A 14249-nucleotide genomic window follows, 5' to 3' on the forward strand; every position below is an offset into this window, starting at 1 on the left:
AGGAGCTGATTTATCTCAGAGCAACACACTTTCATCCACTGTGTCACAATTAGAGACAGGTTAGAGTAGCCAGTTCACCCTTAGAATGTTTCTGGAAGGTGAAAGGAAATCAAACTTTGCTTTTCCTACAGAAAGCCCATTGAGACAAGATTGTAGGTTTGCTGATTAGGAATTGGGGCTTTGAATGTTGAGTCTGTTACAAGCCATATTCATATACATTTGACAAGGAGAGCAAGCAGAACTCCTTGCAGTGACCAGAGGTACAGATTTTTCAGCTGTGTTGCCGCAAAATACAGTTTTGTGTTCAGTCTATACAGAAAGTGTCTACTATTACACTATGGGTAAAAATCACACCACATTTTATGAGTAAGTAATGCAGACAGCCAGCTTTTTTCATGTACAGTGTATCACAAAAGTGAGTACACCCCTCACATTTCTGCAGATATTTAAGTATATCTTTTCATAGGACAACACTGACAAAATGACACTTTGACACAATGAAAAGTAGTCTGTGTGCAGCTTATATAACAGTGTAAATTTATTCTTCCCTCAAAATAACTCAATATACAGCCATTAATGTCTAAACCACCGGCAACAAAAGTGAGTACACCCCTTAGTAAAAGTTCCTGAAGTGTCAATATTTTGTGTGGCCACCATTATTTCCCAGAACTGCCTTAACTCTCCTGGGCATGGAGTTTACCAGAGCTTCACAGGTTGCCACTGGAATGCTTTTCCACTCCTCCATGACGACATCACGGAGCTGGCGGATATTCGAGACTTTGCGCTCCTCCACCTTCCGCTTGAGGATGCCCCAAAGATGTTCTATTGGGTTTAGGTCTGGAGACATGCTTGGCCAGTCCATCACCTTTACCCTCAGCCTCTTCAATAAAGCAGTGGTCGTCTTAGAGGTGTGTTTGGGGTCATTATCATGCTGGAACACTGCCCTGCGACCCAGTTTCCGGAGGGAGGGGATCATGCTCTGCTTCAGTATTTCACAGTACATATTGGAGTTCATGTGTCCCTCAATGAAATGTAACTCCCCAACACCTGCTGCACTCATGCAGCCCCAGACCATGGCATTCCCACCACCATGCTTGACTGTAGGCATGACACACTTATCTTTGTACTCCTCACCTGATTGCTGCCACACATGCTTGAGACCATCTGAACCAAACAAATTAATCTTGGTCTCATCAGACCATAGGACATGGTTCCAGTAATCCATGTCCTTTGTTGACATGTCTTCAGCAAACTGTTTGCGGGCTTTCTTGTGTAGAGACTTCAGAAGAAGCTTCCTTCTGGGGTGACAGCCATGCAGACCAATTTGATGTAGTGTGCGGCGTATGGTCTGAGCACTGACAGGCTGACCCCCCACCTTTTCAATCTCTGCAGCAATGCTGACAGCACTCCTGCGCCTATCTTTCAAAGACAGCAGTTGGATGTGACGCTGAGCACGTGCACTCAGCTTCTTTGGACGACCAACGCGAGGTCTGTTCTGAGTGGACCCTGCTCTTTTAAAACGCTGGATGATCTTGGCCACTGTGCTGCAGCTCAGTTTCAGGGTGTTGGCAATCTTCTTGTAGCCTTGGCCATCTTCATGTAGCGCAACAATTCGTCTTTTAAGATCCTCAGAGAGTTCTTTGCCATGAGGTGCCATGTTGGAACTTTCAGTGACCAGTATGAGAGAGTGTGAGAGCTGTACTACTAAATTGAACACACCTGCTCCCTATGCACACCTGAGACCTAGTAACACTAACAAATCACATGACATTTTGGAGGGAAAATGACAAGCAGTGCTCAATTTGGACATTTAGGGGTGTAGTCTCTTAGGGGTGTACTCACTTTTGTTGCCGGTGGTTTAGACATTAATGGCTGTATATTGAGTTATTTTGAGGGAAGAATAAATTTACACTGTTATATAAGCTGCACACAGACTACTTTTCATTGTGTCAAAGTGTCATTTTGTCAGTGTTGTCCCATGAAAAGATATACTTAAATATCTGCAGAAATGTGAGGGGTGTACTCACTTTTGTGATACACTGTATGTCATCTGACAGTTCTTCCAGTACATTTCTATTCAACATGAATTCTCCCCTGGAGTTTTTTTCTCTCCAAGTTCTCTTTTCTTAGCCTGCAGGAATGTAAAAGACTAAATTAAGACATCATGTGAGTTGAATAGACACTGAAATCATACAAAGCGAACTCACCAGCATTAAACTCACACACCAGCATGTACAGAGACCACTGTCACACTCATTCAGCAGATCTGTACAACCATGGGAGATTTGCTAGATTTCAGGAAATGAGACAATAAATTACAGGATAAGATTTTAGGTCAATAAGAAATACATTATGTATGTAGACACCCGGCCATGATATTAATGGACATTCCTATTCCTTCCTTCCTTCCTCTTTTGCAGCTCTCATAATGGTTTGAAGTGTGTCTTTTGTAAAGATTTTATAGTGTGTCTGTTGTTAATTGTGCCAATTTAGCTTAAGAGCATTTCTGCACAGCGGGATATTTTGCTAGCACACCAGCGCTGGGATCCGAGTTTGGGCACCCCTTGCGGTCAGAATTGGCAATGCCTGCAATGCCACTAAAAGTCTGCTGGGTGGGAAAAGAGGGCGGGGTCTTTGACGATATGTAAGGACACCAGTACACGAGTGCGCCTGTACAGAGTCCACCAAAGTATTGTTATAGAAAAATTAGATTTTATGCTTAATATAGCCAGAATATTAGTCTTACGCTGTTTGTGCATTAAATCCTTGACCATGTGGTTACTTGAGATGTGGGTGGGAGTTTAAAGTACAGAGATAAGCAACATGGCTGTTGTAAGCAGATAAGAAATAACAGTTAGCACAGAATGGAGATTCCAAAGTCCAACACCCAATGTGATATGACTAGAGCATTATAAAGGCGAGGGCCATAGTATCTGTTCCTTGTTCTTCAGCTATACCACTGCTGTTAGAACCCATGATTGTACCATTAAATTCTTCCAATCCAGTCAACTGTAATCTTTGTTTTCATTTGTTTCATCATCTCACCTTTTTTTTCATAACAGTATGGACATGATTGGTGTCTCCAGCAGCAGAAGACTAATTGGCTATGCTTAACTTGTAGAAAAAAGGGCAGAAAATGCATACATAAAATAGCAAAAGTTCTAAAAAAGCATTTCTGAGGTAGATAAGAAGGTCTGGCTCATCCTAAAGGAGTTTATTGTGGTTGAGGTCAGGGCCACTGTGTTTCCACTAAACACTGATGGAATGGTATGGACGTAGGGGAAAACATCAGGTTCTGTTCATCACCCACTCTCTGTTGTGCCACTGCTCTGCCATATAGACATACATACACTTTAAATTGAATAGCTGGGTTGATGGTAGCATCACCTGACTTTCTTAGACTTAAAGGTTTAAGCCTTATCCATGAAATATTAAAATATGTTCCTCGATAAAATGATGCACTCGCACTCATAAATACCTATCATGTCATCAACCCAATATTACTAAGCTTTAACTGCAATCCCTCTTTTTCACAGACAACAGACGACTTGTTGGTGGCGTCGGCCGAGTGTCCGAGCGATGACGAGGACATTGATCCGTGTGAGCCGAGCTCAGGTGGGTTAGGTTAGTCATCTTTTTTATTACTTCTTCTGTCTGGCTGTATTTATATGTCTCTGTGTCTCACCAGGTTCCTCAAGGAACGTCTAGTCAGTCGTCTGTTCAGTATCTTGCTTCCAGTTTCTGTTTATTGTGAAACAGTCTGATTCTGTATGTATTTAAATTATAATAAAATAGGACAGAGGGGACAAAAAGGCGACAATAAAAGGTATATTTTGCTCACGTGAGATACAGGAATATTTATGTAAACTGTTTTTTTTTTAAGCTTTAAATCTTTGTAGCATCTGTCTTTTTTTTGCTTCATTCATAACTGTTACAAATCATGGCATGTTGGAGTAATCAGGGCAAAGGTAGTAGGAACATCATTTCATTCCTTAAATGACTCTGCTCTAAATCTGCGATGTGCGGTGGGTCCCCGTTCTCATTAATTAAGCCTGGTGACAGTCAGGGGAGTTGGAATTGTGTTGTCTTGCTCACCTCTTGGTTTGCAGCCACTGATTAGACATGACAAGCCTCTACCATGCCAGCTACAACTGGCTTCTCTAAGGAAAACAAACACTGCCGTTCTGGATCACGGGGGTTCTCTTCTGCTGAGAACAATGCAGTGCTGTAATTAACCCTGTCAGGATTAAAGGGAAACTAAGTAACCGTGATGCTTGTGCTATGGTTTGACTTTTGTATAAATTTTCTTCACGTGCGGTGTGGAAATAGGTCAGATTTCTGTTAGACGTATGCATCGTCAATAAATAACCCTTATGTATTTTACAGTTGTTACACTTTTTTTCCTATTTAATAGAGCAAAAGCAGAGTCATGTCACAGATTCTTTTGACATTTTTACCAAATTGATGAAATGACCCTTTTAAATGTCTTAAATTAGGAGCAGCTAGGATCTAAATCAAGTTGTACGTAATGTGAGATTTAAAATAACTGCAAAAAGAAACAGGAATGTCTCAGCGGAAATTAAATCTACTGGTGCTCAGGTGGCGCAGAGGTCTATTACGCTAGCCCACCTAGTCCCCTGCAAGGGCTGGCTAGTTCTGGGATGGGGTATGGCCAAAGCCCTGCGATGTATTGGCGCCCCTTCAAGGGTGTTCCTTGCACCCAGTGTTTTTCGAGGGAATCTGACCCACTGTGACTCTGATAGTGTTTCCTATAGTGTTACCATTGACTGAACGAGTCATTTCATGTACCCATTTTTTAAGTAAGTAGGTGGCAGCATTGCTAAATTTTCCATTTACAGTAATATTAATGTAATATAGTTAACATGATTTAGTATTAAAATGTTGTGGACCATTTTAGTGATTTAATTGTAATTGTTATTAGTAGCAGTGGTGGTATTAGTATAATTAGTGTTGTTTTAGTGTAGTTTAAAAATCTCCTCTTTTTATTTTGAATTATGTTTCTTCACTAGCTGATAAGCATGGACTGGCATATGAGATTCAGCTCTAGAACCCAGCAGTGCTGGGCTTACAAAACAGACCTGCACACCTCTGTGTAGTATTTCAGATTTCAAAAACACACGTAAAACCAAATGTATGCAAACCCTTAATCAGACTATAACTACACCCCACATGAAGTGCAGACAAATGCCTGGTTTACATAAATAGGATTATGTAATAAAAAAAGAAATAATTCATTAATTCATTATTTAACTAATTTGAATTAGTACTACACTAAGGTACATAAAATTTGCTCTACAATGAACCAGAACATCTGGTTTGTAAAGGTGTAAGATGTGTCACTTTCTGATCCAGACAATAAAAGATTTCCCATCTGTTATTCTTTCTTAGCATTACCTTCCTGTCGTGCAAGGTCAAACTGGTACAAACTGAAACATTTAACCACTATTCTTGTTTCTCAGAGGGTAGAGCACAGGCTTCTCTGGTGGTGATTTGACACTTGCACTATGTGCTGCAGGTGTGATCAGACACTAACCGTGCATACTGATCAATATCTAGATCCAGCAGCATGTGCGTAGTTGTCTAATATTGGGATTTTGCAAAAGTCTGGATCTAGTGTAGACACGACAGGAAGGGTATCTCAGGTTCCAAGTGTCTCTGTGCAGAATTAAAACAAGACGCTTGCTGAAATTTTCAAGGGTGCTATATTACCCTGGATTTGTCTAAAAATTGCACAAGGTTCTAAGGGATTCCGATGAAATTCAGAATCCATATCCTGGGAATTCATGCAGTGAATTTGATAGGAATCTTCTTAGTTAGGTTTTTTTTTTTAATGTTAGGCTTTAAAAAAGTAAGGCCATTAGTATGAACACGGCTTTTAATCATTCTCCTATGTCAGTATTCACTGTTATCTACTTTTCCGTGACAAATTAATAATAACGTATTGCTAAGCTAGGTATCCAAGGGATTTAAATAAAGTTTAGTATACAAATTCATTTATGAGTTTAAAGCTGGGGTACAGTACAACGGAATTCTTTCTTAACGTATACCAGCTTGTTTGGAAGCTGGGGTCAGAGCACAGGGTCAACCATCGAACGGCGCCCCTGGAGCAGAAAGGGTTGAGGGCCTTGCTCAAGGGCGCAACAGTGGCTGCAAGGCAAAGCTGGGATTCGAACGCTCAACCTTTTACATTTACATTTTAGGCATTTAGCAGGCGCTTTTATCCAAAGCAGCTTACAGTTATGACTGAACACAATTTTGAGCAGTTGAGGGTTAAGGGTCTTGCTCAGGGCCCCAACAGTGGCAACTTGGCACTGGTGGGGCTTGAACTGGCAACCTTCTGATTACGAGTCCAGTAACTTAACTACTGAGCTATCACTGCCCTTTTAGTTGATAGCCCAAAGCTCTACCCACTAGGCTACCACTGTCCCAAGTCAGTAATAAGCTAAATATGTATATAACTATAGTCTGTCAGGACCGCCTCGGTCCTTGATTGGACCATCAACACTATGATTCTAATTAGGTATGCATTGGTTATTTTAGCGTCTCTTTGACCCTTTCTATAGAACTGAGAATTTATGCAGTTTTGTCATTTCTGGGATAGTGAATCACAGTCTCTCCTATATTAGTGGAAAAACTTAAAAGCACTGAGAACCTTTGTTAGTTGTTACATATGCTTTACATTTACATTTTTGACATTTAACAGATGCTCTTATCCAAAGCGACTTACAGACGTGCATTCACAGTAAACATTTCCCTACTCTAGTTTTTAGACAACAATCCAAGGATACAAATCTGCTGAAACCCTGTTAGAACAAATAAATAGGTAGTAGATAATGCATTTTTGATAATGCTATAGAAGGATATGCTTGGTCTTAGTTTAAGTGCTTAGTAAAGTGGTGGGTCTTTAATCATCTTTTGAAGATGGTGAAAGTCAGATGTTAAAAACAGACAGGGGAAGTTTCTTCCACCACTTGGATGCTAGTACAGAAAATAGCCTTGATGCCTGTCTTCCTCGAGTTCTGGGTGGACGATCAAGACGAGCGAGACTAGTGGCTAGGAGGTGCATGGTACACACCGGGATTTTATGAGTTCTGTAAAGTACTGTAGATTGGGGCTGGTCCATTTTTGGCTTTGTAAGCAACCATCATTGTTTTAAGCTGAATGTGGGCAGCTACAGGAAGCCAGTGAAGAGGATGCAGCAGTGGGGTGATGCGGCAGTGTTTAAGTTGGTTTAAAACCAGGTGAGCAGCTGCATTTTGGATGAGTTGCAGGGGTTTAATAGTGGACATGGAAGCACCTGCTAGGACGGAGATGCAGTAGTGTACTGATTGGACAAGAATCTAAGAGTGGCGTCCATAGAAAAAAATGCCAGATCTTCTTGATGTTGTATAGAAGGAACTGGCATGGTCATGTAATGTTAGCTACATGAATAACAAATTTAAAAATGCTAATTGTTGGAGCTTTTTTGAGCTGATGGTAATCAAACATAGATGTGCAGCTGTGTTTGTAATTACAATTGTCACATCAAATGGGGGGGGAGGTAATTTTTTTAGTCCACCATCTGTGAATCTAAGACATTATGAAAGCTTGTTCACTCCTGAAGGTCATGCTAGTAGACTGTATATCATAGACTTTTCCCCAGTGGCGGTGCTATCAGCTTTCTAGTGATATCGATTCCTGCCTGTACTTTTTCGTCACACCTTATTCCTTTTTACGTGGGCTCTGGTGGCAGAGCGGCTCAGAGCTAATCTTCCAGCAGGAACCAGATTAGATCACACTGCAGCAAAATCTGAACATCAGCCTTACCAATATCCTGAAAAACTGAACACTGGGATAGTTAAGCTTTATGGAACTGCTGATAACAGTGAATGTGCTGTTGACAGGGCATGAACCTGGGCTTGTTTTGGGAATACGCAGCCCAATTTTTAAAAAATGGACCTACAGTTCAGCCTACAATTCAGTTTGTTGGTTTATTATTAAACCGTGCTAAATCAAATACCATTTACTTCTATTTTAGCATCTAAACACCGTTCAACACCTATATACAAGTAGATGAGAAAGAGATGATCGATATACACATCTGGGTTGGGTTAGATAACAAAACGAAAGCTGGTATTGGTTGGAGCTAATTATTCTGAGACTATTGTAAAGTTGGCATGTCAAAATAATAAGGACAGATAAATAATAAAGTTGAATTCTCCTACTTATGTCTCATCTATTTCAGTTCAGCTGAGAATTCAAATGTATTAAATAGGATATTCAGTGCAGTTACCTGTGATGATATTTGAACTGCATTTTGTTGGTGGCTAGCTTTACACATGTTTAGATGAAGCATATTATAGCTTTCATGTCCTTAGATTGGTGGCTAGTGATTGAGAAATGGCAATGACCAAACTGGAAAGAAAATAGCTAAGACTCAAGAAAGAATGGAATGAAAAAAATGGAACTTTTTGGTACGAGCCTGCACCATGTGGGATGCAGTTTAGGCCAGTGGTTGCTCAACAGTTAAGAGTACTAGACTAGTAATCACAAGACTGCTGGTTCAAGGCCCTCTCCAGCCAGGTTGCCAGTGTTGGGCCTTTGTGCAAGGCTCTCAACTGTTAGTTCATTAGATTGTATTAATTAACAGTTTTAAGTCACTTTGGATAAGCATCTGATAATTGCAGTTAATGTCAGATGCAGACAAATTGTTTGTGCGCAAATTTAGTTTCTTATTAGCATTAGCAGAGAGTTGACTGAGTTGGCATTAGCATTAACTCTTTTCTTGGTTTTGAAATGACCTCACTAATGCCCACAAATTTTAAATAATTATTTTTTTATACTCATGTTGGCCCTCTGTCTAGTAAATACTATAAAATCTATAAAATCATCCTTTAAGCTCCTATATTCTTGGTTCCAGACCAGTAGCATTGGTGCTAAAAATGAAACGTAGCTGCTAATATATGCAGAAGTTACTACTATTTAATAAACATGTGGTATAATTCGCATTTAATGTGGCTGTATGGACACTAAACACTCCCAAGTAGGCTAACCAAATATGTTTCTGTCTAATGCAGCACTTAGTGAAGCATTATTATTAATATTTAAAAAAACAGAACCATCAGAGATGTATTTAAGATGAAGTGCATGTTTACCACTCAGCATTAGGACTTTTAGGTCAGTTTTTATTTTTCTTCCAATACCACTTTGCAACCCTCAAAGCAAAAAAGATGTTTTCTTCCATACGTGTGCTTAATATTTTTTTTTTATGTTGCTTCTCTCTACACTGTAAAAGGTTCTACAATGAATTAAAGCATTCTTCAGTAGCATCTAAAAGCCAGATAGATTCAAGGTGGATTACATCAAGGCCTGTCTCATTTTGTAAGCCATAAGCAATAACAAGGGAACAGACCCATATTACAGGGCTAATGGATAGAAAAATGACACTTGTATGTTGTTTTTGACTATATACTGAGCGCACTCAGAGGATGGTGGGATAACTACAAATGTGACTTAAGCACTCAGTTCTTATTATTTTTTTGCTACTTATTCCTTGCTGTATTATAAAATGTGACATTTAAAGATCTTATTATCTTCTTATCAATCATTTCCTCTGTTTTCTTTCCAATCTAATTGTTGCCAGTCCTTCCTATTACAATTCTGTTGCTTCTTTTACCATCCCCAAGCTGGCTGAGCTCCTGAGCTGGGATTATCACGTGCCCCCTAACACACGCATGCAGTTGCAGGATGTATATTTTTACATGCCAGTGGCAAAGTTAAGCAGAGAACCGTATCAAAAACAGAGACATGCTTTGCACTCCGCAGATCATCCATCACTAATGCAGGTACCTTGATCATGACCGTGGCAATAATACTCTGTCGACAGCCAACTGTGCCAGGCCAGGTCAAAACACCAGCTGGGATTCGAACTCGAGAGCTCGAATTAGACCACTGCGCCAACGAGTTACATGTGTTTGTTTGTTTTTTTATTGCCTAGCATTAGTGTTGGAGCTCTTGTTTAGTTTACCGTAGTTCTCTATGGTTATCAATTATTGCTTTATTCCTATTTGGATATCTTTTTGGGTAGCCTGACATCTATACTGGGCAAGGAGAACTGCAGACCAGCATATACCTCAATAACATGTGAAGCCTCAGCGTTTATGTAAGACCATGTTCCTCTGTCAGTATTTTGCCACTGCAACTTAGTCAAACAGTAGAAGCCACTGTTTCATTGGCAAGGAGGCAAATGCCCATCTGGCCTGCTTGTCAGGTGTGGTGGCACAACCGAGAACCAATTAAAAAGTTGATTCCCCTGACTACTGATTTATAAGTAAAATCCCTTTTTTCTTTGAAGTAGGAATTTACAAGCGCAAAATGTAGTCAGCTTTGTTTGCCAAATGTAATCTGAAAATTATTTAATTGTTTTGTATTTTATTTGGTTTTTATTTATGTTTAAACATAATAAAATGGTACTAATAAGTATTTAAAGTTTCACACAACTTAAGGTGTATTATTATAGGAACATGTTAATTAATATAATAACTGTACATTACTGGCACATATTGTAGCATTAAATGTAGTGACCATCTTATTTTGAGGTTGCTTGAGTTGTTTTAATAGTGACAAAGCAAGACCCATTAGCCACTGGTCACAGTTCCAGACCATGATTGTTAAACAATGTCTTTTTTGCAACGGAAATGCACAAAAGAGGTCCGGATTTAGCAATAAAATGCCCCTGGGTTTGTACTGCTTCCCAAGTTAAGGGTAAAACTAGACAGGTTTGTGATGCTACCAAAAAACATGAACTTATTACTGATTGCAATGTTTTTATAAGTGCTCCATTGAACCTGTAAGCACTGCATTGATGGTGCAGCTGAAATGCTCTTTTGCTGTCACAAAAACAAAATGTATACACGCTCATCTCATCCAGTCCAGTCTGAACTAATGCAGCCTGAGCACTGAACCATGAAATGCACATTACGATCTGAAACAATATCAAGAATGAAATAACAGTGATAAAACACAGCAAGAGACAGTGTTTTCCAAACAGTAATGTCAAGTGTTTTCCAATAACCAAACCACAGAAAAAGATTCATCAGATACAGCCTCCAGAAAATCATTTGTAGTACGCCTTTAAGCTGTTTTAAAGCACTGGAGTACCAAGCATTACTGCTGGTTTTATTTTATACTGATATAGAAGCAACACTAGAATATTTCCCACATTGTTACGGTGTCGTATTTGACTGATCATTTTTTAATGAGGACTTTTACTGCAGACAGTGGTGGAGAGGTTAATGTCACATTTAAGCAGGGTGTATAAAAGCCAGGTTCACGGGCGTCAGCACAAGTCTGTATTTACGACTTCTCGCTTTATGTGCTAATAAAAAACACAAGCTTCTATGAACACAGACTATTGTTCCAGCTAGACCTTGTCATGGTGAAACGTGTGCAGAAAAAGTAATGAGATCTTTAAGCTGAAGCTTACGCTTCTGTACCATCAGCAAAGTTGATTTGTTTTAGATGTTTAAACCCTCAGCAATCAGGATTAACTAAAATTCCCGTACTCAGCCAGGGTCATAATTTAGGACTAAGGCACATATGGTCAGCTACAAAATAATTAATAGTACGAGATGAGACGAGATCGGTAAAAAAATAGCCTAATTAAAATTAGTTAATTGGGCTAATTCCATACTAAAAAGTAAATGTAACCTTTCATATTTCAGAAATTCATGTTAGATGTGGTTTTAAATAAAATCAGATCAAGACAGATTTATTTGTACAGCACTTTTTATAATGGACATTGTCTCATAGACAGGACCATTAGCCACTGGTCATTGTTCCAGACTGGCATTGTTAAACAATGTCTTTTCTGCAATGGAGAAACACAAAAACGGTCCAGATTTAGAAATAAAATTCCCCTGGGTTTGTACTGCTTCCCAAGTTTGGGATACAGCTAAGCAGGTTTGTGATTCTAACAAAAAGCATGAACTTATTACTGATTGCAATGATTTTGTAAGTGCTCCATTGAACCTGTAAGCACTGCATTAATGGTGTGTAATATTTGTGAAATCTTCTATGACAGTGGTCCCCAACCACCGGGCCCGGTACCGGTCCGTGGGTCATTTATTACTAGGCCTCACAGAAAGAATAAATAATTAGAGATCGCTACATCAGCAATGAAAACACTACTGTTTTTACGGGCTTAATGTCTCCAATCACCCCTAGTGGGAGCAACATCTCGTTGCAGTGAAAAAAGCTAATTTGTGAGTAGTACAGTTATTCTATTTTAAATCCCCCTTCCCCCCCGCCCCTGTCGGTCTGTGAAATTATATCTTATATGAAACCGGTCCGTGGTGCAAAAAAGGTTGGGGACCGCTGTTCTATGAGACAATGGACATTGTCTTATAAAAGCTTTTTAGATTACAGAACCAAAAACACCCTGATGATCAAGCCTAGGCAGATAGGTAAAACTCCCTAAGTATTACAAGGTAGAAACTCTGAGAGGAAGCTTACTTGACAACGTAACAGCACAAAGACTTCTCCTACAATGCTATTCCTTCCTATTGTTTGTAGCTCACCTTTCAGCTTTTCAATGAAGTTCTGGTCAAAACACTGAACCGCCATGGAAAAAGCATGATTCTGGGATCAAAACCTTTCCATGTGAATTTAAATGTATCAGTGTTTTACTGATGGCTTGGAACACAGAACAGAAGAGAACAGAATGCCTTTATTTGTCATTTATACATATACAGATGTACAGTTCAACGGATTTCTTTCTCTGCATATCCCAGCCTGTTTGAGCCATTGTACAGCGCCCCTGGAGCAGAGGGGGTTAAGGGTCTTGCTCAAGGGCCCAACAGTGGCTGCATGGCAGAGCTGGGATTTGAACTCTCAACCTTTCAGGCTGTCCCTTAAATTATGTACGGATTTTGGAGTTTTAGCTTTTTTAGCAGAGGCAGCCTAACCAAGTTCTAAAGGCCTCTCTTAAAACTCAAACCCAGATCTTCCACCATACCTAACAGTGGGGGTTGAGTTCCTTTCTCTATAAACAACTTTCTTTTGTGCAAAATTTACCTTGTTTTATCTAAGCTTAGAACACAGTTACACTACCTAGACAAATAAAAATAGACTCGTTCCAAATTGTTTTTTAGCACTGGAGTCGGGTCTAATTCTAGGTTTGGAGAATTTGCTAAAATTTTCTGCAAATCTGCAACTGTAAGCCTTGAAATATTTTTATAATTCTGTGTGTGTGTGTGTGTGTGTGTGTGTAGATTGGCATGTAAAGCATCAAACGCAATTTCTAGTCACACTGCGTCATCAGCTGATCAGTATTTCTAGGCGAGTTCAGTGAATATGTCTATGGCCAGAACGTAACACTTAAGGTACTATTTTCCTGGATCAATAAAAAACCCTTTTGAAACAAGTAAGGTCTAAAGCTACCCACTCTTTTCTCATCTTAAAATGCCTTTATGCATGACATTAACCTTGTTCACTCCACCCCCTGCCACTGCTTACCCAACACCCAGCAGTGTCTACAGGTAAAATTATGCTCGATATAGCATATTGGCTGATGTATCTGACCTCAGCACAAAATACCAATGAATAAAGTTGGAATAATTTCTTTTTTCCCCAAAGTGCTTGTTAATGTAAAGCCTTAGAAGCAGCTTCATAAATTACTTTTATAATAACAGGAATTTGACTTCAACAGCTGCATGTTCACTCCCATGCGACAAAATGAATATCACCTCAAATGCATTTAAATTAAGAGTAATAGCTCCGGCAGGGATATGCAGTAAAAAATAAGCAAGCATCTTCCCTATTTTTATTATTGTTAATTTAAGGAATGTCTGGCATATTTAACTCGTAGTCTTTCAGTCTAAACATTGTACATACAAAACGAAATAATTCAGTGTTTTAATGTGGGGTCATTACTTGGGTTCGGGGCGGCACGGTGGCTAAGTGGGTAACGCTATCGCCTCACAGCAAGAAGGTCCTGGGTTTGATCCTCAGGTGGGGCGGTTCGGGTCCTTTCTGTGTGGAGTTTGCATGTTCTCCTCGTGTCCGCGAGTATAACCTTGTGAACTGATGAATCTTGTGTAATGAGTAACTACCGTTCCTGTCATGAATGTAACCAAAGTGTAAAACATGACATTAAAATCTTAATAAGCAAACAAACAAAACTTGGGTTCGATTTATATTACATGCCATATTCATTCAAAATTCATTCTGTATATGTGGTCCCGGTTTTT

The 14249-nt window shown here is 39.5% G+C and overlaps 1 protein-coding gene across 28 annotated transcripts in view; it reads left to right on the forward strand.

The window, feature by feature from the left end:
* LOC134326035 (neurexin-1a-like) overlaps positions 1-14249 on the forward strand; it is a 482010-nt gene that overhangs the window by 454770 nt on the left and 12991 nt on the right. For 18 of the 28 annotated variants that reach the window (XM_063008218.1, XM_063008228.1, XM_063008224.1 and 15 more), the window contains one exon: positions 3537-3624. In XM_063008218.1, coding sequence (XP_062864288.1) covers positions 3537-3624 — 88 coding nt within the window. Of the gene's footprint in view, positions 1-3536; positions 3625-3688; positions 3803-14249 lie in introns of those variants that run through there. The other 10 variants (XM_063008221.1, XM_063008246.1, XM_063008232.1 and 7 more) reach the window with 2 other exon arrangements.

Source organism: Trichomycterus rosablanca, chromosome 14 (genome assembly GCF_030014385.1).
Source record: "Trichomycterus rosablanca isolate fTriRos1 chromosome 14, fTriRos1.hap1, whole genome shotgun sequence".
In the NCBI taxonomy this organism is placed as follows: domain Eukaryota; kingdom Metazoa; phylum Chordata; class Actinopteri; order Siluriformes; family Trichomycteridae; genus Trichomycterus; species Trichomycterus rosablanca.